The following is a 25,851-nucleotide window of genomic DNA, read 5'->3' on the forward strand; positions in this document are numbered from 1 at the left end:
TAAACGACTATGAGCAGTTTACTGAAGCCTCAACTTTTTTAGATCAATAAATTGACGGGGCATTCTGCACGTGTGGGCGCTTTAGCGTGGAATGGTGAAATTTTGTCCAGCGGTTCGCGTGATCGTTTAATTATACAGCGGGACACACGAACTCCAGCGCAACAATCGGAACGTCGCTTGGCTGGCCATCGGCAAGAGGTTTGTGGTCTCAAATGGTCACCGGACAATCAATATCTGGCAAGCGGCGGTAATGACAACCGTCTGTATGTGTGGAATCAACATTCGCTCAACCCCGTGCAATCATATACGGAACATACGGCAGCGGTAAAAGCGATTGCTTGGTCACCACATCATCATGGTCTATTGGCTAGTGGTGGCGGCACCGCCGATCGTTGCATTCGATTTTGGAACACTTTAACCGGCCAGCCAATGCAGTGCGTCGACACCGGTTCACAAGTGTGCAATTTGGCATGGTCGAAACACTCATCCGAGCTGGTATCAACGCATGGTTACTCACAAAATCAAATTTTGGTTTGGAAATATCCATCACTAACACAAGTGGCCAAACTAACGGGTCACTCATATCGCGTACTATATTTAGCACTAAGCCCGGATGGTGAAGCAATCGTGACGGGAGCTGGCGATGAGACGCTACGTTTTTGGAATGTCTTTAGTAAAGCGCGCAGTCAAAAGGAGAATAAATCTGTACTGAACTTATTTACCAATATAAGATAAATTTCTGCTGGCAAGTAGGATCATAGGTTGGAGTTGAAAACTTTGCTTGTTTATTGAGCACATTTATAGCAAATACTAAAAATTAATTAACGCTAAAAATTACAATTAAACGTTAGAAAATGCGCAGTTAAAATTAAAAATATACAAAATTTAACGTAAAAATTATAAATTATATTTTTGAAAATAACTGCGCCCTTAGGGAATAACGCAATTTGTTCTCTAATGAAGCAAATTTTCCTCTCGACTGCAAATATAATTTATTTATATACATATATAAACAATTCTACAAAATTATATAAAAATTATGTTTGTTTTATAATTAATAGCGACTTGTCAATATTATTTATAAAACAAAATTTTTTGTTGATATTTTTTTATGTGCCGGTCACGTGTTTACTTATTATGCATGTTTGAAAGCACTATGAAAGTCATTTACATGTTAAAAGTACTTAAAAAGTATCAGAATTTGCTTCATTACTAAAAATAAGCGCATAATAAGTAATTGAAATAAAAGTGCACTGTGCACAGTCAACAATATGTTATATTGTTAATCGGTTCTTCTGCTATTAATGAGACCGATTATTGTTTAAGAGAACTGTATTGCGATGTAAGCCGTTAAGCCATTTTTACATCAATCAATGATGTCAATTCCTTAGCAAAGCAATATGCCAAATGACTATGCACAGTCAACTTTTTATTGAAATCTTAAATTGATAACAAATAGTAATTATAAAAAGTTTAAAAGTCAAAAATAAATTGTAATTTGACTTAGCATTATAAACTACACACTTAAATAACGTGCAATGTTAAAATATATTATCTCCGTTTTTGAAGGTAATTGTAAACTCAAAGCAAATTTCTTTAAATACAATACTTTATATATTTTTTTTTTTTGTATGAGGCTTGAGGTATTTTCGACAAAACAGCAGTTTTCAAATTGGAATTGTATTATATGCAAAATTTAAATATTGCAAGCGTTAAATTTACAGTCAATGTTTATATTTTTAGTTATATTATTTTGAATTGCATTTATTGGCTTATAACAAATATATATATATAGTATATATATTATAGAAATTCTATAATATTTCACTAAACTGTCCGTTTGAGAGGCATGCATCATAATTAATGCTAGCTTTTTGTCAATCACRTAAATAAGTAATTAATTGTAAATTGTAATTAAGAATTTGAAAACTTCTAATACAAACGGAGTTGTTGTAACCGCTTTTACCAAATGAATTTGTATATAAAAGTGAGTTTTTCATTTGCTAGAAGAGTTTGATGTTAGACACTCTGGTGAGAACTTGCGTGTAGGCATGCAAACGCACTGATAACATAGAAATACAATAACTATTATAACGAGTATATTTAGACAACTTATTTATAAAATTACATTGAAAAGTGTGTAGGTTTGTAAATAAAATAAAACTTGATATTTCAATTTTCTTTAAAAATATTAGTCCAAAAATTAAATAGTATTATAATAAGAAAACAAGCTAATAGCAAAGAGAAAGAGAAGATATGGGAAAATTGTGTATTTCACCAGCATTTCTTTTCAAATGACTTCCTAAGGCCAACAATATGTGGTAATTCTCATTTTTGCATCTCACTTCTATATATGGCATATTATGCAATTTCAAAAAAATATGTTTGACTAATATAATTGCTTAATTTTGTTGATTTTATTATTACGGTATTCTTTACTTTGTTTAAATTTCTTAAAGAAAAATATTCACATCATTTCATGTTCACATTATATTTCACTATATTTTGTTAATAATTTTTAATATTTTTTTATTTTTATATCAGTTTGGCATTACTGTCTTGTAAGAGGCAATACATTTTAATTATATTTAGCTAATTCTATTTCATATTGACCACTTTAAATTGTAAATTAGTTCATAATCTCGCAAATATGTTAAACGCTAGCCATGTCTCTTCACCACACATATATAAATACTACTATTAAATAGCTTATTTTTTCTCAATCTGTATAAACATATTTATATATTTTATACATATATGGATTATAGTCACTATATGCTACCATAACGAGTTTATATGTACATTGATTGAATAATTGAGCTGGATTTATAATTGTATTGTAATGATGCTAATATTTAATTGAATGAAAAATAAATTTAAAATACAAAAATTTATAGTATTTTGTATTTAATAATATAATATTATGTCAAGTATTGCACTAAATAAATGTTTGGTTCGGCATCGCATCTAATAACATCGCATTGTGGTGAAAACTTTAGGTGTTGAATATATACTCGTTTACCTCCACAAATTAAACTTTTTAATGACAATAGATACAATAGAAGCAACAGTAACGGAAATTTCAGTCCTAATTTAACGTATATATGTATACAAAGGTCTTAATTGAGAAAGGCAAAGCAATTCGTATATCATGGATAGAACGTTCAATATTGACTTCTAAAGAATTCTACTTAAAGAGAGTCTGGTTGTGATTTGACACCATTGAACTACTTCTTTTTTTTTGAAGTCATTGATCTTTAGCAATAAATCAATGACTTCAAAAAAAAAGAAGTAGTTCAATGGTGTCAAATCACAACTTTTTGGAGGCTACAAATGTCACATTTTCCTGAAATAATCGAATCTTCAAACTTTTCTCGCAATCCGTTTTGTTGGAACCAGTTATTTTCAAGATCAAGTTGATTGTTATCGATCTATACCGCTTTCCAGCTTCATTTCGAAAGAAGTACGGAAAAATGATTCCACCAGACCAAAAATTGTTTGCGAATTTCCTACGCACCAGAATCGGCTGGTTTATTTATTTACAGCACCACTCAGATGACAGTGAGCCTACTCGGAGAAGATGGTTTTCTAAAAAAAACTAGTTATCGCTTTTAAGTTGTTCAAGGCAAAGTCAACAAATTCACGACGTTTACGGCGGTTCAATGGCTTCAGTCTTGAGTGATAAAAATTTTAGAAATTACATATTAAAAATAGTTGAACCGGCACTTAGATACAATTCATCCATATTGGAAAACCCGGTATTTTAGTGTATTTATTCATGTACAGTGGCAACACTTGCTTTGGCTAACCCATCCATCCATGCGATGCGATCTCAGCTGTATTCAGATAACTTATCAATGCATTCTAGTTAGTGGCCTATAGAAATATGAATTGGTGCGCAATCAGTAATTTCTAATATTAAAATTAAACAGTATTTTTTAAATAAGTAGTGATTTAAATTCTAATAATTATTTAGAGGTAAATTATGCACTAATACAAACAGGGTAAGTTAAAACTTGTTGATATGCCTACATTAATGGTCTTCTACCTGACACTATTCTTTCGTATATGGTATTTCCCCATTGCATACATTCATTTGCATTTTGACTTTTTACGCGTCTAACTTGTGACGAAGTTTTTTTATTTAAAATTAAATTTCTACAAAATAATACACAAACAACAAGTTGTTACTATAAATAGGCTTTCTTTCGAATAATAGCGTTGAACAAAACTTGATGAAATTATTATTTTCTAGGTGTAAAAGTATAAAACAATCTTTTCGATCGATCGAATCGATATATCGTCCAAAACTGCGAAAACCTAATGTTGTCTAACCAGCATTTACCCATCTATTTAATGATTTCCGTCTATCTTTTGAATCTCTTCTGTATAAATTCGATCAGTACTATGTAGATATGTATGTATATCGGTATAAAATTCGTTGAGAACATTTTGTTTACTACATTATTTCAAACATTACGAATTATTTAAAATTCTTTTATCCTTAAAAATTTTAAGCTTTTATATCAGGATTATTTGTTGAATTTTTTTTTTTTTTTTTTAATTTAATTTTTTAGACATTTTAAAAAAATATTGGTTTTACTCATTTTCAAATTAAAGAATCGTAATCAATGTAGATATATTAACATAGATACACATATACATATATGTATACATGCATGTACATATGCATGTAATATTAAAATAATTACTAAATAGTGTTCTGCATAGATACATATATGTATGTACATACATACATACATACATATGTATAGATTTAGTTCTCAAAAATATTGCAGGCTATTAGATGTCGATTAGATGTGGATGAGCACGTAAGAGCGATTAGCATTTTAATATTTGCCCTAGACTAAGTCAATATGTGTTTTCTCAAATCTATTTTTTTATTTATGTAAATGTTTGAGCATTTTCTATTTTAAACTTAAAAAATATCGGGTGATTTTTTTGAGGTTAGGATTTTCATGCATTAGTATTTGACAGATCACGTGGGATATCAATAACGGATGTGCGTACAGCGCTGCTATAGTATGAATTGTCAAAAATTATCCAATTAAATCAACACGGCAGGTAGCAGCTGATATCAACCAAACATTGGGTTTAGTCTATAGGATATTTAGACTTGTCAGAAGACGATTGAATAAGGCAAAATTGTTCGTACGCATAACGAGAAAAAAACCACTACTTTAAAAAAAGAAATTTCAAAACGACTGTTTTCGCCAAAGCTCGTAAACGGTAAAGCTTAAATTTTTGTAAAAATATATTGTGGAGTAACGAAACAAAGGTTAAAAGGATAGGACCAGATGGCAGAATATTTATACATTGTCCTAAGTGCCAAAAATATAATAACAAATACACTCAGAAGACGATAAAGCATGGTGGCGGAAATATTATGGTTTGGAAAGCATTTCTTTGACATGGTGTAGGTCCGCTCGTAAGAATCAATGGAATTTGCCGTTAAAAAACTTGGTACGTTATATGTACTTAAAGCTAAGTGTCAGAATCTCGTAGAAAGTATGGGTCGCAGGTGTGAAGCAGCCATTAAAAATAAAGGTTACAGCACAAAATATTAACAATAAAAACGTCTTGTACGACAAAAAATTTATAAAAATGCAATATGAACTAAATTGTCCACCTTTTTTAGGTTCGGTCATTTATGTGTCCAGCTCATTATACCAAAATTTTCGCATTTTGATGATTATTTTTTTAAGCAATGAATTGCAACTTCATTTTGTACTGTTATTTAAGACAAAGAATGAACCCCAAAGACTTTATTAAAAACATTTATGATACTGTACCACAAGAAACAATATATAAAAAATTCCATAGCTGTATATATATATAAGTACATGGGTTTATATATACACATGCATATTTGACTTAATTACAGTCCTAGTCTTCTTAAGCTAATATTACTTCCAAATATTCTGCAATGTTGGTTCATCATTTTTGCCAACCCCAATAAAAATACTGTTACACCAAAGTTGGTCTCATTTAAATGGTAAAAAGACTTTTATTATTTAATATGGCGTTAGCAACTTTATATACATATGTACATATATTTGGCCAATAAAGATTAAACTTAAGCACTTTAATATGGTTTCCCTTATTATGTACTATATTTCAGCTGCCAGTTTCTATTGTGGCGGTGTGTTGACGTATCGAATTCGCGGAGTATTTTAGCAGTGTAATATGAAGTTGTTGACGATAATCACACTGTTCGTGCCACTCATTAGTGCCGATATATTCCCGTTATCCATTATTCACATTAATGATTTTCACGCAAGGTAAATGTTGAAGTAGATTCTATATAATTTTACAAAAAAAGAAATCTATGAATAAGGCCTCAAAAGGTATTTACGAGTATAAGCAAGTGGTCGTTTAGCAAAAGTTAACAATAAGTAACATTTGTGTAATTAGGCTACAAGTAGTTACCCACTGCATAAAATTCGCTACATAAAACCGTTTCCAAAATACGCTGGGTAAATAAGTGTTCGACAATTTAATAATTAGCAGAGAAAAGCGGGCCATAAGAAATTGGACTTCAAGCTCTGTCGTAGCTTTTAAACATATATATGTATGTATGTTACTTAATTTAGATATCTATGTATTTGTCGTATTAAAATTATGGCGTTGAAGGATTTCTTCCTTTTCCCAACTAAACGTTTGTTTACAAGATATAAAAAGAAGTTCACGAATAATCAAATATTGACAATGCAGATTAGCCTTTTTGGATGTTGTAATATAATGACTAATTCGTTCGCAGGCGTTTATTTTATTTTATCAAATTTCATATATTATATTTTATAAATTTGTATGTATTCAAGAATAGATTATCTTTTAAAAACAGTATTTATTGGCTTTAATTGCTTGTATTACTAAATTAAAAAATACCATTATCTTTATCTTGATAAACATCACGTGCCATTGAAACTTATACATATGTACAGTTTCGTGATAATTTCATGTTCGTTTTTATCTGTGTGTTAATAAAAGCGAGATAATCTTATGTGATATCTCGATATTTGTGTTGTTGAAAGTTACCGCTTAAAGAATACATAAATTGTAATTCTAAACTTAATACAAAATATGTATACATATATGTGCTAAAAATTTCATATAGTTTCATATACATATACATATATTTTTGAATGTTTGACTTTAAAAATTACATATTAAAATTTTTAAATAATATTTCAAACATTTTTGAGTTACAAGATTCAGTTCAATCAGTGTATCTTCCAGCAAGACTTTCTCAAAACTACATTATTCAAGAACAAATCATCTATTGCTTTGATATTTTTCTGCATATTTTGTATATACGGGTATTCTTTGTAAAATTAACTTCTGGTTTGATGGTATAAAAAATGTAATTTTGTCGGTTCAAAAAAATTTTTTTTTATAAACGTAATATAAGTTTATTATTATACAATAAAAGGAGTTTCACTCAGCTTGAGCGAAATTCGATTTTTTGCAAGTTTATTTACAATTGTAGGTCATACCTCACATTTCTATTTTATTATTCTTTTTTAACCACGATGAGGTTCGCTAAAAATTAAATATTATTATTATTTGATATTCTTTGTGTACATGTAAGATATTTCATGCAGGAGTTTTCTTTGAAAAAAAAATCAAAAAATTATCTTTTTTAATCGATTATACTAGTTATGACTCTTAATACACTTAAAAAATCTACACATTCCGCAATAGATAGTTCTTTATTTAACAGTTCGGTGAACTCCCCATTATACAATATTATTATATGTATATAAATCCATTTTGCGTAAAGAATTACGTCCAGTCGTACTGGCAAAATTATTTCAGTATGTAGCATCGAGAGAGTGTTATTGATTCTTATGTAGTGTTATATAAAATGTTTTGTGTTGAATTGTATGTATTAAGTTAGTTAGTGGTAGTAAGTAATCTGACATATTGCCAATAAATGATACATTAATAATGGAATCACTTATATTCGTGTATATTAACGGTTAACAAGTGAACTAAAATCGTTAGCCAGTAATTTTTCCTTTATGACTAATGATTTACAAAGCAATTAAAAAGTATAAAACCAGATAAGAATTGATTATAACATAAAGTAAGTCGTTCCAAATCATTATATACATATGTATATACTATAAGCACAGATGTCTTAGATTGTTAAAGCGCTTCAATTGTATTGAAAGGAAAAAGACTGGTTCATCTGACTAAAATCTCTTCACTATTTCGTGTATTTATTTCACCATTATATATTCATATCTTTAAGCATTATATTATATCATTCATATTCAACAAGTTTTAAATCTGGCTATAAAGTTTGATGCAATCTCATTTGAAATTTTTATTATCTGCCGAGAGCCAAGTGTTCTATACTTGTATGATGAACTTGGGCATTTTATATTTTTTATAACTGCATTACACAGATTCGAGTCTACGGATACATCAGGCGGCACGTGCGATGCTGGCGAAGAATGCATCGGTGGCTTAGCGCGAACCATTTACACTGTAAAGCGATTACTGGAGGAACAAAAGGACCAAAATCCGGTTTACTTCAATGCAGGCGACAGTTTTCAGGGCACACTTTGGTACAATATCGGCCGGTGGAATGTGACAAGCCAGTTTCTGAATATGCTACCCGCAGATGCTATGGTAATGCGAAACAATAATAAATAAAAACAAATATTTTACACATTATCCTTTCAAATCAACATTAAATTAGACACTTGGCAATCATGAATTTGATCATGGCATTGAGGGTGTTGTGCCATTTCTGGAAAGTATCAATTCACCTATGTTGGTAGCAAATATGGATGCAAGAGATGAACCGGATATGCAAGGCAAATACCAAAAATCGATAATAATCGAACGTAGTAACAGGAAAATCGGCGTAATCGGCGTTATTCTCGAAACCACCTATGTAAGCAAAGATTGCTCATCGAACCGTGTTTGTTGTTTCATAATTGCGATTTTCTTGTTAAATTAGGATTTAGCCAATACTGGTAATTTGATCTTTCAAAATGAAAGCACTGCTATACGTGAGGAAGCTCAAAAGCTGAGAGAACAGGGTGCCAATATAATTATTGCCATTACACATTGCGGCTATGATGTGGATAAATTAATTGCACAGCATGCCGCTGATGATGTCGATGTTATAGTGGGATCCCACTCGCATACTTTCCTATATACTGGCGATAAATTACCCGGTCCCGACAAGCCATATGGTCCGTATCCCACCGAAGTTGTGCACGAAAATGGTCATCGCATTTTGATTGTTCAAGCTGCAGCTTATGCGAAATATGTAGGAAATATAACAGTATACTTCGACGATGATGGCAACGTAGTTGACTACTCGGGTGCACCGATTTATATGGGATCCAGTGTACCAGAGGGTGAGTACGCATTTTTTTGTAGTATGTTAATTAGCAGGAATTATTCTATTTAAATTACTAACATTATTATATTCTTCTGCAACTAATAAAAATGCTATTGTAGAAGTTGAAATCCTTGGAAATTTGCTTCACTCGAATAATTACTTTTACACTTATTTAAACCCGTTTAACATAATACTATTTACTTGTTTAATGTACATTAAACACATATTTTCGAAAATCTGAAACGACTCATTTGGGTAGCTAATATTGTTTTATTTAAATATTTAGCATCAGGTTTTACTAAAATTGTATACACCAAACTGCATTTTAAATTGTTTCACTAATATGTCCCTTCTTCCATCGCTTGTAGTATAGAATAAAGCCTTTGTATATTGACAGTATTCGCAAAACTGTAGTGCATGTGTATGGTATATAAATATAGTGAACTAATACAACAACATTTTTAAATGCACTAAAAATAGTGCATGTGGTTTCAGATACACTCACAAATAAATATACATACATACTATATATATAGTGATATTGAATATATTGCGTACTTATTAAAAAAAAGTGTTAACTGCATGCTTCCACAAGGGCTAATAAGCTAAACGGTAATTTATTATGTTAATTATTTTTAAAATATAAGTCATAATATTCGTACAATCATTCGCAGACCCCGACATTGTTGAAGCTATGAAGCCATGGCAAGAGATCATTGATGCACAGGGTTCAGTGGTTGTTGGTGAGACAAAAGTCGAATTGGCAATGTCAACATGCAGCGATTCCGAGTGCAATTTGGGAAATTATTTCTGTGACGCAATGATACATGCTGTAAGTATGCCATATTTTTGTATAATATGCTCGAATTCACCCAGATTTGCCTATGTGTAGTTTACTGCTTTAACCCCGTATTCGGAAATGCCATGGTCAAATGTTTCTATTGGCCTGATAAACACAGGTGGTCTACGAGTGCCGCTTAGAAAAGGAAGTATGTGCGATTTTGTTATTTTTATTTTACTTACATGGCATTTTACTCAAAAATTACAATATCAAATTTTCTGCTTATAGCTCTCACATATGCGCATTTAGTCACAATGTCTCCATTCGAAAATTTGCTGACCGCCTTCAATTTACCGGGGCATAAGCTCTTAGAAGCATTGGAATTCAGTGTGCAACCGATAGATTTGAAGAGTAATACCACAAACTCTCCAATTTATATGCAAGTAGCTGGTTTAAAAATTACATATAATTACAATAATCCCGTTGGAGAGCGAGTGGTTGATATCAAGGTACGCTGTGCAGATTGTGCCATTCCAGTTTATGAGGATTTCGATTCGAGGAAAATTTATCGTATAGTGGCACCAGATTTTCTAGCTGAAGGAGGCGGTGGTTTCACCATGTTCAGGGATTATGGCTCGGACTGGCAGTTAGTATAAATTGTTATATGTAAATGTCCACGATCAATAATATTTAATATTTAATATTTTTGTGRAAATTATAGAAAGGAAATGACAGATATTGATGCGCTCTTATCGTTCACCCGTAATACTAGTCCAATATACATCGGAAGAGAGAAACGTATAACGGTATTGGGATAACAAACAACATTTCTTTATCGAATTCCATTTTAGCATAAATTTGTTTATAATAACTAGAAAACTGTATTTAGAAATGTTTAATAAATTCAGTGATTTTAATAAAATGACTATAATATTCGCAAAAAATTGGCAATAAAACTGAAACGAAATGAATTCTGGACTTAGTAGTGAATATGCTCTCATGAAATTTTTCGAAGCTCTTAAAATGTCGCGCGGCACGTTTTTTAATTCATTATTATTGTTTTTTGATGAATAAAAGGGTTGATTAAATTTCAAAACTCTACATATGTATACCTCTTCTAATTCTAATACTTAGAACGTTTTAATTTTATAAAATTAAAGTTTTGTTAGACTATTACTAAATTAGTACTATTATCTGTACAATTAATGCATTCAGACCCAGAAACTGCGGCTGCAATTGTACCCATTAAAGAGGAGATGGATAAGGTAGGCGCAGTTGTTCAGGGTGAGACTAAAGTGGAGTTGAAAAAATCAACCTGTAGCAGTGATGAGTGCAATTTGGGAAACTTCTTTTGTGATGCTATGATACACGCTGTAAGTAATACTCATTCACATGTAAACCCGTTATTTTCTATTTATCAATAATAAACACTTCTACCATAGTTCACTGGCTTAACACCGTACTCGGAAGGATCGTGGTCTTACGTTTCCATTGGAATTGTAAATACAGGTGCACTGCGTGTTCCCCTGTCCCCAGGAAGTAAGTCATAATAAATTTATTTTAATTTCTGCAAAATAAAATTTTTTGTACTTGCATTTGTAGATATTACTTATTCGCACATAGTGACGATGTCACCGTTTGAAAACAAACTCACTGCCTTCAACATACCTGGTCATAAACTATTAGAAGCATTGGAATACAGTGTTAGTCCCATTGATTTAGATGGTGGAGTTACCAGCTCCTACAGATTTATTCAAGTATCTGGTCTTAAGATAACCTACAATTATGCTAACCCAAACGGAGAAAGAGTGGTCGATATTAAAGTTCGTTGCTCCGAGTGTGATATACCTGTTTACGAGGATTTCGATTCAACAAAAATTTATCGTGTTGTCGCACCAGATTTTCTAGCAGAAGGAGGCGATGGTTTCGCAATGTTAAGAGATTATGGCTACGATTTCCAGTGAGTTTAGTAGTTTTTGAAAAACATAATTTTTTTAAATTATCTTATCAACATTATTATTATTACAGAAAAGAGATGTCCGACTTGGACGCACTGCTTTCATACACAACTCAAGTAACTCCAATCTTTGTCGGAAAGGAAAAACGTATCACTGTATTACGGAAGTAACGGAAATGCCAAATTCTTACTGTTGATGTAGCAAAATACGCCAATTATGAAGAAGAAGATGTAGCAAAAATGCTAATAAATATTATATTCTGTATAAAACTAAACCAAAGAATACTTAAATAAATTTAAATGCGTTAACTGTAAAGCTGAGAATTCGTTTTATATGTATAAGAAATTCAGAAAATCCTTTCCAATATAAAAACCATATGCATATAAACCGCCAAACAACTTGTTAACAGTGCTTTTTTATTTTAATTATAATTATGTCCCTTTTAAGTAACATTAATCATTCAAAATATATAGATCAGCCTCTTTATTATTCGGTCTTATTTATTTCTTATGGTATAACACTTTACAATTAAACCTGAGGAAATAATTTGAAACATTTTTTCAGATAAGGAAGTTTTAAAGCTGAAACAAATTTGGGCTACTAATATCACTACTGAGGGTAATGTCGTGGTTGGAACGTCCAGAGTAACATTGCCAAATTATAACTGTGCTCAGACTGAGTGCAATATTGGAAACTTATACACTGACGCTATTTTGCATGCGGTAAGATGGGGATTTAATCAAATTTGCCGAAATTTACAATTAACATTATTACTCAAAGTTTTTACGTTTGGACCCCTACAACACAAATAAATGGGCCAATGCCTCAATAGCTATAACAACCAGTGCTGAAATGCGTGCTTCCATTCCACGTGGCAGTAAGAGCCAATCTCCAAGTTTTACACAAAATAAAAATAATAATAGTTGTTAAATTTTATAGACATTACTTACAAAGAAGCTTTTCAACTTTGCTCGTACGAAGGTGATCTTATAGCCTTTGATTTGGCTGGTAAATATTTGCTGGAAGCTCTAGAGTACAGTGTGTCATCAATTGATATAGAAAACACTGTGAACGAGACTCATAAGTTTTTACATAGTTCGGGCATTAGAGTGACGTACGATCTTCGGGCTGCCAAAGAAAATAGAGTAGTGAGTGCAGAAGTGCGATGTACTGACTGCGCTATCCCCGTTTATGAACCATTATCTCCAAATAAAACTTATCGTATTATTGCTGCAAGGTATGTGGCCACCGGAGGTTATGGATATTCAATGTTTACAAATTATGGATCATCACGCAAGTAAGTATGAACTTATCCTTAAAATACTTTAAATAATTCATATTTTGATTTCTTTCAGCATACTTCCGGTGAATGAGCTGACAGCTTTGATCGATTATTTCAAAGTGGAAAAACCGATAACTATTGGCTTGCAGGGACGAATTAAATTGATATAGATAAACAAAAATTTCTAATACTATTGTATCTGTACCGATGAAAAATTTACTTAAAATCAACTATTTAATTTGCTATGGCAATGTTAATTTAATATTTGTTTTATTGGCGATCCAATGAAGATCTTCAAATTTTCTCTCATATGGTAAGGATTTATTATAAATATATAATAATAACAGCCGGTAGCACTAATATAGAAAAAAATATATGGAAAAAGAAATATGAAAATATACAATAAATGTCAATGGAAACAATCAAAATAATCGGAATCGACCGAAGCAGAGAACGTATACGAACGATATCAGGCCAACGTGATGTCGAAAAAGTCAACAAAGTGAAATGAAAATTTGCGAAGTTATTTGCGTCTGTTCAGACTAATATGAACATGATTTGACAACAAATAAATAGCGTTTCGTTGTATAATACGAAAAACATCAAATGTGATTACAATAAAAATATATTAAAATATCGGTGAAGGCTTAAAATAAAGTAAGCTAAAGCATGTAGTTATTTTTATTGTGTACATACATATGTGAAAAATGCTACATAACCACAAATGTTAAGATGCTTAAATCGCAGTATAAGAAAAGTAAATCTGAGATCTATTGGAAATTAAATATATATAATCGTTGGGTCAATATTTAGGGTTAACGTTCTGGTATGCGCGATTAAACACAACCCATCCTATAAAAATGAAAAACATGTGTTTGTGTCAAATTGGGTGGATGTTACATTTGTTTTTGTTGTGCTACACATTTTCCATGTGGAAGTGAAGTGGGTACAAAAGTGGCTTAGTCATACAGGATTGGATTTATAATAACTTATAAGGCATATAATGTATATTTGTGTTGGATTTAAACACCCAGTATTAATAATAAATGAAGAAGGTTTATAAAAACATTTTTTTATCATCACACTTGAATACAAATTTGGTTTATATGTGGGTGTTGCGTAAATTTACGACGTACTTTAATTACTTAACTAGAGAATTAAAAATTAGCATCTTCTTGTTTTAAAATTTTCGCATTTCAATTAAATATTATTTTATATTGGTTTTTAAGATCAGATTTATGTTTAACAAATTGTTTTAATATCCTACGACGTCTTGTCCAAGTTTAATATTTTACTTTGATATTATCTTTGATATGTGTGTATTATTTTTGAATCGGTTTGGTGGTATTAAAGGTTAAATATACTTAGATTATACATTTCAGATTATATATTTGTATTCGTATTTTTAGGTTATAATGCAAATTAATCAATACCACCGACAAAGAAAGCGAATTATGTTATAAACCACTTAAAATGGCAGATTAAGCAGGCATCGAAGATTCAATAGGACCTTGTTAATTTTCAATTTATATTCAATCGCAACGTTACAAATCCCATAATCATGAGGGTTGTTGCAATGGTCAGTGGTGGCAAAGACAGTTGCTACAATATGATGCAGTGCGTCGCAGAGGGTCATGAGATTGTGGCACTAGCAAACCTGCACCCAAAAGATCGTGGTAAGCAAAAAAATGTATATAGTAATATACCAAATTTTGCTATATGCAACTTGCAAAAAAAAAATGTCTAGCACTAAAGTCTGTTTTTAAGTAATTATATCTCAAGCTTTCAATTTAGTTACAAGAAATACTATATATACTAATAATAATTAAATATTGTAATACGCGTATTTACCCAATTAAAATAAGTAGGCCAGCCGGTATTTTTATCTGCACACAATGGAAGAATGTACTTATCAGAAAAGATGTTTGTTTTTATAAACTTAACGCTTTAATTAAATAGCTCTGGCTTTGATTTGTTTAAAGATGATTCTAAACAAATAACAAATTTCTGTAAAAAAAGTTAGTAAAAAAAATACTTATTTAAACTTTATTTTTAATGCAGATGAATTAGATAGCTTTATGTACCAGACCGTCGGACACATGGGCATCGAGAGTTTGGCGAAAGCAATGAATCTACCACTATATAGACGTGAAACCAAAGGCAAGAGTACACAAACTGGAAAACATTATGTGCCTACAGATGATGATGAAGTGGAAGATTTGTACAGTCTTTTAGAGTTGTGCAAGGTTAGTAATTTGCCTTAGGGAAATTATTCGGTTTGTAAGGTTTTAAATAAACATAAGGCAATTGATTGATTATAAAAATGTGTAGAAAATTGTATTCACATTTTTGTTTGTAGTAAAATTTGGATTAGAAGATTCTATCCACAATATTTGAGCACATACATACTCAACATATTCGCCCACTCGTTGCGTTAGTGTGTTGTATTTAAGTATGCGCCCAATATAACTTTTGCATTGTATACAAATATTCTTCTTCTATTTTTTCATGTGACTGCTTACCCACATACAAACTAAATGAATATATTAAATAAGTGTTTTGTCACGCTCATCAAAAAAAAAACTTCTTTCGCTGTTTGTTTACTTTTTCCATTGGATTAATTGTGTGATGATACTAGAATTTGCATATATGAGCAGCATGAGTACTATGTTCATTTGAAAACAACTGTATAAGCTTAAATGCTTAAATAATATTTTTTTACTTTAAGGCATAATGTATATATACTCTGTTCATTGTATTATTGAGATCAATACCAAAAAATACGCAGGAGAAGTTAAAAAAGAGTAAACAATTTATTTCTAATCAGAATTTGAAATTTTTAGAGAGTCTTAATTTAGTGTTAAAATATAATATTTGTTTTTAAACATTCGTATTTCTGATGTATAAAAGTGTTCATTTTAGAATGAATTGCAAATTGAAGCAGTTGCTGTTGGAGCCATTCTCTCTGACTACCAAAGGGTAAGGGTCGAAAATGTTTGTAGTCGCTTAAATTTAGTATCACTGGCGTATTTATGGAGGAGAGACCAGACTGAATTGCTACAGGAAATGATTGATTGCCAAGTACATGCCATTATAATAAAGGTGAATTATTTTATATACAATATACAAGCCCTTGTTAGATATTTGAGATTTCTGTAAACAAAAATTATTATATCCGAAGGACTTGAAACAAAACTTAACCATGATAATTTTTTATGTTTTTAGGTAGCTGCATTAGGTTTAGTTCCTGATCGCCATTTGGGTAAATCGTTGCGCGAAATACAACCTCACCTGCTGAAAATGCGTGATAAGTATGGTTTGAATGTTTGTGGAGAGGGTGGTGAATATGAAACATTTACTTTAGACTGTCCGTTGTTTAAGCAACGAATTGTAGCGTAAGTGTTTAGTATTTATTGAATTGATTTATTACTATTTTTATTTTACTTTCCACATATTCGTTTTAGTGAGGATGTTCAAACGATAATTAGTTCCGCGGATCCTGTATGTCCGGTCGGGTATATAAACTTCACCAAATTGTCGATGCAACCGAAAGAACCGACTCAATTCTGTGATGTTTTTGTAAAAAAGTCTCTGGACTATATAAGTGACCTAAACGAATCTACGTACAGTGACCTCAGTGACCCAGATCTCAGTGAAACTGAGCTAGAATTGATAGAGAAAGAAACCCGTTTACGTGAATCCCTAAGTCAAAATGAGTTGATGATATCGCGTAGCAATTCATTTGGACGCCACTTGACTACTTCTTCATCGCCCATACCAATAGTGACGAAGAGCGCTAGTGTTGATGAACCACCGACACCGTCTTCGATGTTTTCCTCATCTGCAGCGCTGTGCGCCGCTTCACTACAAACAGCTGTCAGCAGCTTTGGCGCAGCGCAAGCATTGGGTAGCAGTACGGCGGCAGTGTGTGGTTCCTTATCAATGGGAATATCATCGACCGGTGCCACGGCTGGCATATCGACGGCACTGATAACACAACCACCCAGTCCAATGAAAATAGAGCGTGAGTTCCGTCCACTAAAAAATCAGCCAATGGCAGCATTTAACCAAAAAGGCTGGTTATGGGTGGCGGGTATACAAGGTTACATATCTCTTCATAAAATACCGCATGTTTGTGTTATATATATATATATATTTTTTTTTTTTCTATTAGGCTGCGCTGAAACTTTAGAAGAAGGAATGCATCTGGCTATGCAATCCTTGGCAGACTTAGCTGTCCAGCACAATTATGAATTAACCGATTACTGTTATATTACGCTTTACATACGTTCAATGACCGAATATCCTTTATTGAATCGTATTTATGGACAAACAATAAATTTCCAAAATCCACCCACCCGAGTATGTGTCGAATGCCCACTACCGGAGGATTGCCATGTGATATTGGAAGCGATTGCATTTCGAACGCCCATGCGACGTCGTCCCACGTTGTCTACAAGTGAAGTAGATGGTATGTTCTGCTCAGTATAAAATGTAACTTCAACTGTAATTATAATGTTCTTTTAGGTTATGTTGATGAGCACAATAATAGTGGGGATTTAACGTTAAAGCAACGCCAAACCATGCACGTGCAAGGAATTTCCCATTGGGCGCCAGCAAATATTGGCACTTATAGCCAATCGACCAGGGTAAGTATCTGACTTGAACACCAAATATTTTTATACAAATATTGCCATTACTTTAGGTGGGCGAAATAACATATATATCTGGTCAAATTGCTCTCGTTCCTGGAAGTATGACAATTATCGAGGGTGGTATACGCCCCCAATGCAAGTTGGCTTTAAGACATATTAGTCGCATAGCAAAGGCGATGAATGCTCAAGGTCAACTACGTGATGTAGTTCATGGTATCTGTTTCCTGACCCATCCAGCATTTATAGCTGAAGCGCGTCGTCAATGGGAACGACGTACAACAAACGCTATAATGGATTATATTGTTGTGCCTGCTCTGCCACGTGAGGCTTTGGTAGAATGGCAAGTGTGGGCACATACACATAATGATCGCTTCGAATGTAAGTTTATGAATATTTTGCATTGACATTTTTATTTAATTATTTTGTTATCGCAAACAGACGAAGAAACTGGTTGTTCCGTAAGCGATTATACCATCTCCATAAGACGACGTTGGAACTATGAAAATAATTGCGCTGCAATTGTCTGTTATGTATCTACAGGTAAGTTCAAATTACAAAATATTTACGATTATCTGAAAACTAAATGGTGATTTTAATAATTTTTTTACGCAGGATTGGCCTCATCCACCACACAGTTGACACAATTAAGTGAGGATATCCTCAGCAATCATTGCCGCCTAGCACAAAATCTTAGTGCTGAAAATCTTGACGAAATACTTACATATACTGTTAACCGATTGCTCAAAGATTATCCAATCGCTAAACGTATAGCAGACTCAACACATGTCAGCACTGGCCACACAATCGAATCGGATGGCGTTAGTGCGACCGATGGCAATTCACATTCAACTTCTTCAATAAATAATAATGGCCAAATTAATACGAACGTCGTAGGTGGAAAGAATTCAACTGCCTTTTATATTCCGGCAATTCACCTCAAAGTGTTCTATCAAGTCACTGCTGCACCGTCCGTGGAATTACTGCTTAATGCACTATATGACTTTCGGCTGAAATGCCAGGAAACCGCCAACATTGTATACACAGTTTTGCCCGCCTGTAGTTTACATAATTTTAGTACTTTTCTATCAATTTGCGGTGTTCGTCATGAATAAATGCGAATTACTCCTTAAGACTTATTGTAATTTGTAATCTATCTATATATGTATGTACACTTAATTGACCGAATTTGGTTATGCCTTTTGCATTATAACAAGCACAGACATACTTATTAATTGTTAATTCACCAAAAAACATACCGCAAAAACTTTTGGGATTATTGTTGTAGTGCTAGCCCTTAGACTATATTATATATAAGTCCAGATATTTCCGGTGTTTTTAGTTTACAACAAATGTAACTAAGAAAATCCATAATTTCAGAAATTTTTTATGTATACTTTTAAATTATTATTTGTTGCCAGAAATTGATAAAAATTGTTAAGTTAAAAGTTTTGTTGTTTATGTATATAATGTAAATCATCGCATTAAATGCTTATCGGGCCGTTTATGTTTGTTACGAGTTAGAAATTCTATAAAAATAATAACTCATTTCGTATTTCGTGATGGTAAAAGTTATTGCGTTTTCTTTTTGACTTTTTGAAATATAATGTTTGCAACTTTTTGCTGCGATTAAGTGATGTTTAGCATATTTCTTATAATATAATATTAATAAATAATTAACAAAGATAGAATTAATTATAAAACCCAAAACGTATATACTTACTCATYAATTCTTCATACATACATACATACAAACTTATAAAACTGGACTTAAATACCAAATATTATAACGAGATTCTATAACTCGCATGTTAAAATGTATGTCTTATTAAAATTATTAACTATTTACTATTAATTAACCTCATACCGTTTTTATTGTTAAGAGCAAGATGTGCAAAATCGTAATCGTCGTAATCGACTTTGTGTGCGTGTTTACCTTATTATACATAGCACACTTACAAACGGGAAACCGCATAAAATACACAAATTTAAATAAAATGAAGTCAATCATTTAATGATAAATCTAACCGTAAAGAAACTAAGAATTGTTATCCTTGTTTTTAGTGATTTGATAAGCACTAAGTTACTAAGTGGCAAAACTAAATAAAATATACAAAAGAAAATTGCTGAAAGCGATAATATAATACAAATTTTTTATTCCTAAAATAAGTACAATCACTAAATTTTCATACAGAATTACTTATGTATAAAATTATGATAAGCAAGCTTCTCTTTTACTGACGTAGACTCCTCTTACGCGGTTATAGCAGGGTTAACAACAGCGCTAACGCTGATGTTTACTTTTCATGGGGACGTTTTTTTTTTTTTTGCCAAGCAAACTTACTTTTTCAAATATTTCTTTCGCTAAGTATGAACATTTAAAGTCTAGGGAAATGTATGGATTGTTTTCATTGAATATTATAAATTAAACGATTCGTACTGTATAAGCTGTTCCAGAAAGCCAAAACATTTGGTTATGAAATCTTTCACGACATATTTTTTGATGAAATTGGTCAAATATTGTAGGAGATATTAAATTTCTACAGCTATATTTCCACAAAATTTATCTCATTACAGCAATTATTGGAGGTGTACAAAAAGTATACTATACATACATATGTAGGTCAGGGAATTTCCACATTTGAAAATCTTTGAATCCCTAAGCGTTCACCACCCTCCTAATTGCCAAATGAGTGTTTTTCGCGGAACAACGCTTTGTGGGCATTCGGATGGTTCGAATGATTCACAGGATATATGTATATAGTGCCAGCCTCCTCACATCTACGGAATAATTGTACCAAGTTTTACTCAAGTCACATTTACAGAAATCTGTAAATCAATTCGTCGTATTATCAAAATCTCGATTAGTATTTAAACTATTATCGTCTGTACAATGTGCTAGAAATTGCTAAAATAAAATTAGCTTTTCCTATGCAATTTATGCATTCCGTTCCGTGTAATTGGTACTACAGTTCCAATTTTTTCCTTGAAAATTGTTTCCCATGGACGTATGTAATTTACATATTCATATCCGTTATCGTAATTTTGCACTAAGAACACATAATCAGAAACAACCGCCCATACGTGTACAATGTATGTAAAGTTTCTCAGTTATTGATTAGAGTAACAGACACGTAATTAATTTAAAATATATTGTTGGTGAAACGATTTACGACAGGTTTATCAAATGTAAAAAATAAACAATAATTTCTTATCACACATCAAAACATTTGAAAATTATTTGCATCACTTCCGCTGATTTGGCAGCACTTCAACATTGAAAAATAGCTGCAAAATGCGCGAACACTGGCGAAAGTTCTGTTCCATTTGTGAAAATAACTTGCGCTCTCGCACTCTCCGAACGTGGGCCAATCAAAATGCTACAAAACTGACAGCGCAACAACCAATAAGAAAATACCACGCCAAAATTATAGGAGTAAAAATAGCCGGCGACACAGAGAGAACAATCAGTTGAGTTTTACACATCAGAGAATAAAGAATATATTTAAAAAGTGGTTTTGCGGAAGCATTAAAAATATTAAATAATTTTTAACTGCCAAAATAGTTAAGCTGTTACGTACAGGATACATATTTTATATAGTAATAGTAAAGTAAGTATAATTCATATTTGCTGGTGGAAAATTAAGTACGTTTAAAATACATTATTCAAAGTGTGTGTACCAGTTTTGAAACAGTTTTACAAATGTGTATATTTACTTAGATGTATAAGTTTGCAAGTTTGCAGTTATTGTGGAAGTGACATCAGGATATAAAATTAAAACTGTTAAATTGGCCTATAAAAGTAGAACTTTCTCCATAATATCATAATAAAAACTCTGAAAATTGTCAAATCGCAATATTTCTGGAAATTTCTGGGCACATACATGAAGATTATCTATACGTGTGAAATTGGAAGAGAGAAAGAGAAATAAAGTATTGCCAACTACTGTGTCAATTTGCCAATTGGAATATCAGATAAATTTCACGTTGAGCCCCTACCGTAAACATGAAATAAATTAATATAAAATACTGGAATTAAAAGTGCCGCGAATATATTATATGTAATTTTAATGCAATTGCTGAAAGTATAAAATATCATTCAAGAGTAGAAAAGTAACTATTATACTTGCAACTATTATGTTGTTATATATTCCATATGTGAAATTTCGCTTTTTGGTAAAAGCTTGCAATGGTTATAAATTTTATGGTAGTTTCAGAATAAACATATATACTGTGTGAAAGAAAAAATGCTATCAGTTGCGCTCAAAGTTTATACGCCTACATTGATCACGGAAAACTCATACTATACTATATAAGCTCAGCTTATGCTAACAGATATTCATCCACTTACTTCGATTCCAATTCCAATTGCACATAAAGTCACACTCGGCGATTATTTGTACACGTCATGCCTTTTACTGTTAAAATATAAAGCGTGGAAGCCAATAAAAAGTACACGTCAGTTACGGGATTTCACTTCTAACTGGCAAAAATTAGACGCCCATATTGTTTACATATATTTTGGAGCACTTGTTTAAATAATTACCAAACCTCTTTATGTCTAACTGAATTTAATAATTTAGTTACTAACCAAATTCTCTAAAAGAGCAAATATTTTAGGTTAATCTAAAGGTTAAAATTTCTATGATGTATATTTTGTTGAAATATATAACTTTTTTTTTCATTTATATTCAGGCTTTGTTGATATGTTTATATCTGCTTACCGATATATTCATACATATGTATGTATCCAACCCGTTTTAGTATTTTGTATACCTTTGAATATAGAATATATAATATACATGCACCGAAGATCCAGGGTGGTTAATAATAAGGCACTTGCACATTTATATATACGTTTGTACGTCTAGAAAGCTCTCTTTTGATTTTATATGATAATCTGAGTGCGCTCTAACTTTAGCGTAGAATGTAACCGGCTCCCGGCATTTTACTCTATAAAATTCCATTGGAAAGTGTACACGTATCAAGAAATTGTTGGTAGCAATAAAAACAAAAATTTCTAACAACTTCGGTCTTCGGTTAGTACATATGGAACTACCATGTTTTGCTAATGCGGTCACGAAGTACGCGATTACTGAGTTTGAAGAGCGTATGTGTGAGAGAATTTATGGAATATTTGGGATTAGGAGACGCACTAATTTATTGTACTTTTATGTACACGTTGCACACTTTGAATTTTGATTATCAATGTCAGTCAGAATTTATAAGAGTTTGGTAGTAGACGGTCTAGTAATTTCTTTTTATAATTTTGTGTGGGTATCATGTACTTTAGTAGGAAATTTAGAAAGTTTTAACTGCATTTCAATTATTTGTTATAACGTTTTCGTATTTATTTAGAAGTCATCGTCTATAACCATACGCACATATAGTTATTTGTATATAAGTACAACATTGTGACGTAAGAAATAACATGCCAATTTCACATTTGCTTCTTGGACGTGCTTTAACTACTCTTACTTAACCTATTACATATTTTATAACACTTTCTAAATTATTTGATTTTTCTTTTTTTTGCAGTTAATTTAATACATATAGCATAAAGACACTTCAAGATGAAGGTTTGCTTATTACTTTTGGCCGTTGTGGCCTTTGTGAGTCTCTCACAAGGTGAAGAGAAAAAAGAAAAGGATAAAGACATTGGCACAGTTATTGGTATCGATTTGGGAACAACATACTCCTGGTAAGTTGTAACGAGCATATTCTTATTTGATAAGTAAGTTTAATAATTTTTCGTTTTATTAATTTCGTTTCAGTGTTGGTGTATATAAAAATGGACGTGTAGAAATTATTGCCAACGATCAAGGTAATCGTATCACACCATCTTATGTAGCATTTACTGCTGATGGTGAGCGTCTGATTGGTGATGCAGCTAAGAATCAGTTGACAACAAATCCTGAGAATACAGTATTCGATGCCAAGCGTCTCATTGGTCGTGAATGGTCGGATTCCAATGTCCAACATGATGTCAAATTCTTCCCATTCAAGGTTGTTGAAAAGAATTCAAAACCACACATTAGTGTATCCACAGCTCAAGGCAACAAAGTATTTGCACCTGAAGAAATTTCTGCTATGGTTTTGGGTAAAATGAAGGAAACCGCTGAGGCTTATCTTGGCAAGAAAGTTACACACGCTGTGGTTACTGTGCCAGCTTATTTCAATGACGCTCAACGACAGGCCACCAAAGATGCTGGTGTCATTGCTGGTTTGAACGTGATGCGTATTATTAATGAACCTACTGCCGCCGCTATTGCTTACGGTTTGGATAAAAAAGAAGGAGAGAAAAATGTGTTGGTATTCGATTTGGGTGGTGGTACTTTTGATGTCTCGTTGCTAACCATCGACAATGGTGTATTCGAGGTAATTGCCACCAATGGTGACACTCATTTGGGTGGTGAAGATTTCGATCAACGTGTAATGGATCACTTCATCAAATTATACAAGAAGAAGAAGGGTAAGGATATCCGCAAAGACAACCGTGCTGTTCAGAAATTGCGTCGTGAGGTAGAGAAGGCAAAACGTGCTTTGTCTGGTTCTCACCAAGTTCGTATTGAGATCGAATCTTTCTTCGAGGGAGAAGACTTCTCAGAAACTTTAACCCGTGCTAAATTCGAAGAATTGAATATGGACTTGTTCCGCTCCACCCTAAAACCAGTCACCAAAGTTCTTGAGGATGCTGATATGAATAAGAAGGATGTGCATGAAATTGTTTTGGTTGGTGGTTCTACACGTATTCCAAAAGTACAACAACTTGTCAAAGACTTCTTTAGCGGTAAGGAACCATCTCGCGGTATTAACCCTGATGAAGCTGTTGCCTATGGTGCTGCTGTTCAAGCTGGTGTACTTTCGGGCGAACAAGACACCGATGCCATTGTTTTACTTGATGTCAATCCATTGACTATGGGTATTGAAACTGTTGGTGGTGTGATGACAAAATTGATTCCTCGCAATACTGTAATCCCAACCAAGAAATCGCAAATCTTCTCTACTGCATCTGACAATCAGCATACAGTTACCATCCAAGTTTACGAAGGTGAACGTCCAATGACTAAGGATAACCATTTGCTTGGCAAATTTGATCTCACTGGCATCCCACCAGCTCCACGCGGTATTCCACAAATCGAAGTATCATTCGAAATTGACGCCAACGGTATTTTACAAGTTAGCGCCGAAGATAAGGGTACAGGCAACAAGGAAAAGATTGTCATTACTAACGATCAGAATCGTTTGACTCCTGAAGATATTGATCGCATGATCCGCGATGCTGAAAAGTTTGCCGATGATGACAAAAAACTGAAAGAGAAGGTCGAGACCCGCAACGAATTGGAATCCTACGCTTACAGTTTAAAGAACCAAATTGGCGATAAAGACAAATTGGGTGGTAAATTGAGTGATGATGAAAAGGCCAAAATGGAAAGCGCAATCGATGACACCATCAAATGGATGGAACAAAACGCCGATGCGGATCCAGAAGAGTACAAGAAACAAAAGAAAGATTTGGAAGCGATTGTGCAACCCATTATTGCCAAACTGTACCAAGGAGCAGGTGGTGCACCACCAACTGAAGAAAGTGATGATGATGCGAAGGACGAGCTGTAAGGGAAGGATGGAGTAAACAATTAGTCCTTAATACATTTACTATTAATTTCATTTAGTTGTTAAAACTGATATAGAAAATTTCAGACTGATACACTCTTAAACAAAATAAGTTTAATAAATTTCGAAGATCTAATATGAAGAAAAAATGAAACCTCCGCAGTCCAGAAAATTTTAAT

At 32.5% G+C, this 25,851-nt stretch overlaps 4 protein-coding genes across 14 annotated transcripts in view; all 4 read left to right on the forward strand.

The window, feature by feature from the left end:
* The window catches only part of LOC108975916 (fizzy-related protein homolog), a 30,031-nt gene extending 27,147 nt beyond the window's left edge, over positions 1-2,884 (forward strand). For all 4 annotated transcript variants that reach the window (XM_018944747.1, XM_018944748.1, XM_018944749.1 and 1 more), the window contains exon 7: positions 43-2,884. In XM_018944747.1, the coding sequence (XP_018800292.1) occupies positions 43-735 (693 nt within the window). In that variant the 3' untranslated portion in view covers positions 736-2,884. The remainder of the gene's footprint in view (positions 1-42) is intronic.
* A 962-nt stretch (positions 2,885-3,846) lies between these two features.
* Positions 3,847-13,608, forward strand: LOC108975910 (apyrase). Of its 4 annotated transcripts, none has more exons than XM_018944731.1 (9): positions 3,847-4,004; positions 6,143-6,302; positions 8,436-8,661; positions 8,732-8,929; positions 8,996-9,401; positions 12,689-12,846; positions 12,905-13,001; positions 13,064-13,421; positions 13,480-13,608. In XM_018944731.1, exons 2-9 carry the CDS (start codon positions 6,208-6,210, stop codon positions 13,574-13,576), a joined length of 1,635 nt encoding a protein of 544 aa, XP_018800276.1. In that variant the 5' UTR covers positions 3,847-4,004; positions 6,143-6,207; the 3' UTR covers positions 13,577-13,608. The 4 variants fall into 4 exon arrangements, with proteins under 4 accessions (XP_018800276.1, XP_018800273.1, XP_018800274.1 ...); XM_018944728.1 differs by lacking the exons at positions 12,689-12,846; positions 12,905-13,001; positions 13,064-13,421; positions 13,480-13,608 and adding exons at positions 11,382-11,539; positions 11,609-11,705; positions 11,769-12,126; positions 12,195-12,398; XM_018944729.1 differs by lacking the exons at positions 12,689-12,846; positions 12,905-13,001; positions 13,064-13,421; positions 13,480-13,608 and adding exons at positions 11,382-11,539; positions 11,609-11,705; positions 11,769-12,126; positions 12,195-12,398 and having other exon boundaries at positions 3,847-3,978.
* Positions 13,609-13,853: 245 nt separating this feature from the next.
* On the forward strand, positions 13,854-20,202 carry LOC108975919 (diphthine--ammonia ligase). Of its 5 annotated transcripts, none has more exons than XM_018944753.1 (11): positions 13,854-14,063; positions 14,816-15,082; positions 15,468-15,652; positions 16,329-16,508; positions 16,632-16,801; positions 16,871-17,508; positions 17,581-17,877; positions 17,934-18,055; positions 18,112-18,439; positions 18,500-18,601; positions 18,674-20,202. In XM_018944753.1, the coding sequence occupies exons 2-11, from the start codon at positions 14,968-14,970 to the stop codon at positions 19,171-19,173; spliced, it is 2,637 nt and encodes an 878-aa protein (XP_018800298.1). In that variant the 5' UTR covers positions 13,854-14,063; positions 14,816-14,967; the 3' UTR covers positions 19,174-20,202. The 5 variants fall into 5 exon arrangements, with proteins under 5 accessions (XP_018800298.1, XP_018800303.1, XP_018800300.1 ...); XM_018944758.1 differs by having other exon boundaries at positions 16,871-17,430; XM_018944755.1 differs by lacking the exon at positions 13,854-14,063 and adding an exon at positions 14,093-14,163.
* Positions 20,203-21,524: 1,322 nt separating this feature from the next.
* On the forward strand, positions 21,525-25,834 carry LOC108975842 (heat shock 70 kDa protein cognate 3). The gene is made up of 3 exons (XM_018944593.1): positions 21,525-21,669; positions 23,597-23,759; positions 23,833-25,834. The coding sequence occupies exons 2-3, from the start codon at positions 23,632-23,634 to the stop codon at positions 25,673-25,675; spliced, it is 1,971 nt and encodes a 656-aa protein (XP_018800138.1). The 5' UTR covers positions 21,525-21,669; positions 23,597-23,631; the 3' UTR covers positions 25,676-25,834.
* Positions 25,835-25,851: the final 17 nt, after the last annotated feature.

Source organism: Bactrocera latifrons, unplaced genomic scaffold (assembly GCF_001853355.1).
Source record: "Bactrocera latifrons isolate USDA-ARS-PBARC rearing strain unplaced genomic scaffold, ASM185335v1 scaffold_7, whole genome shotgun sequence".
Classification (NCBI taxonomy): Eukaryota; Metazoa; Arthropoda; class Insecta; order Diptera; family Tephritidae; genus Bactrocera; species Bactrocera latifrons.

Bases quoted from the DNA above. Each gene is read 5' to 3' on its own strand.
- LOC108975842 (XM_018944593.1), top strand. From the start codon at position 23,632: ATGAAGGTTTGCTTATTACTTTTGGCCGTTGTGGCCTTTGTGAGTCTC. The intron at 23,760-23,832 runs GTAAGTTGTAAC...ATTTCGTTTCAG, and splicing joins TTGGGAACAACATACTCCTG to TGTTGGTGTATATAAAAATG.
- LOC108975919 (XM_018944753.1), top strand. From the start codon at position 14,968: ATGAGGGTTGTTGCAATGGTCAGTGGTGGCAAAGACAGTTGCTACAAT. The intron at 17,509-17,580 runs GTTACATATCTC...TTTTTCTATTAG, and splicing joins ATGGGTGGCGGGTATACAAG to GCTGCGCTGAAACTTTAGAA. The intron at 18,056-18,111 runs GTAAGTATCTGA...CCATTACTTTAG, and splicing joins CTTATAGCCAATCGACCAGG to GTGGGCGAAATAACATATAT.
- LOC108975910 (XM_018944728.1), top strand. From the start codon at position 6,208: ATGAAGTTGTTGACGATAATCACACTGTTCGTGCCACTCATTAGTGCC. The intron at 9,402-11,381 runs GTGAGTACGCAT...TAATGCATTCAG, and splicing joins GGGATCCAGTGTACCAGAGG to ACCCAGAAACTGCGGCTGCA. The intron at 11,706-11,768 runs GTAAGTCATAAT...TTGCATTTGTAG, and splicing joins TGTTCCCCTGTCCCCAGGAA to ATATTACTTATTCGCACATA.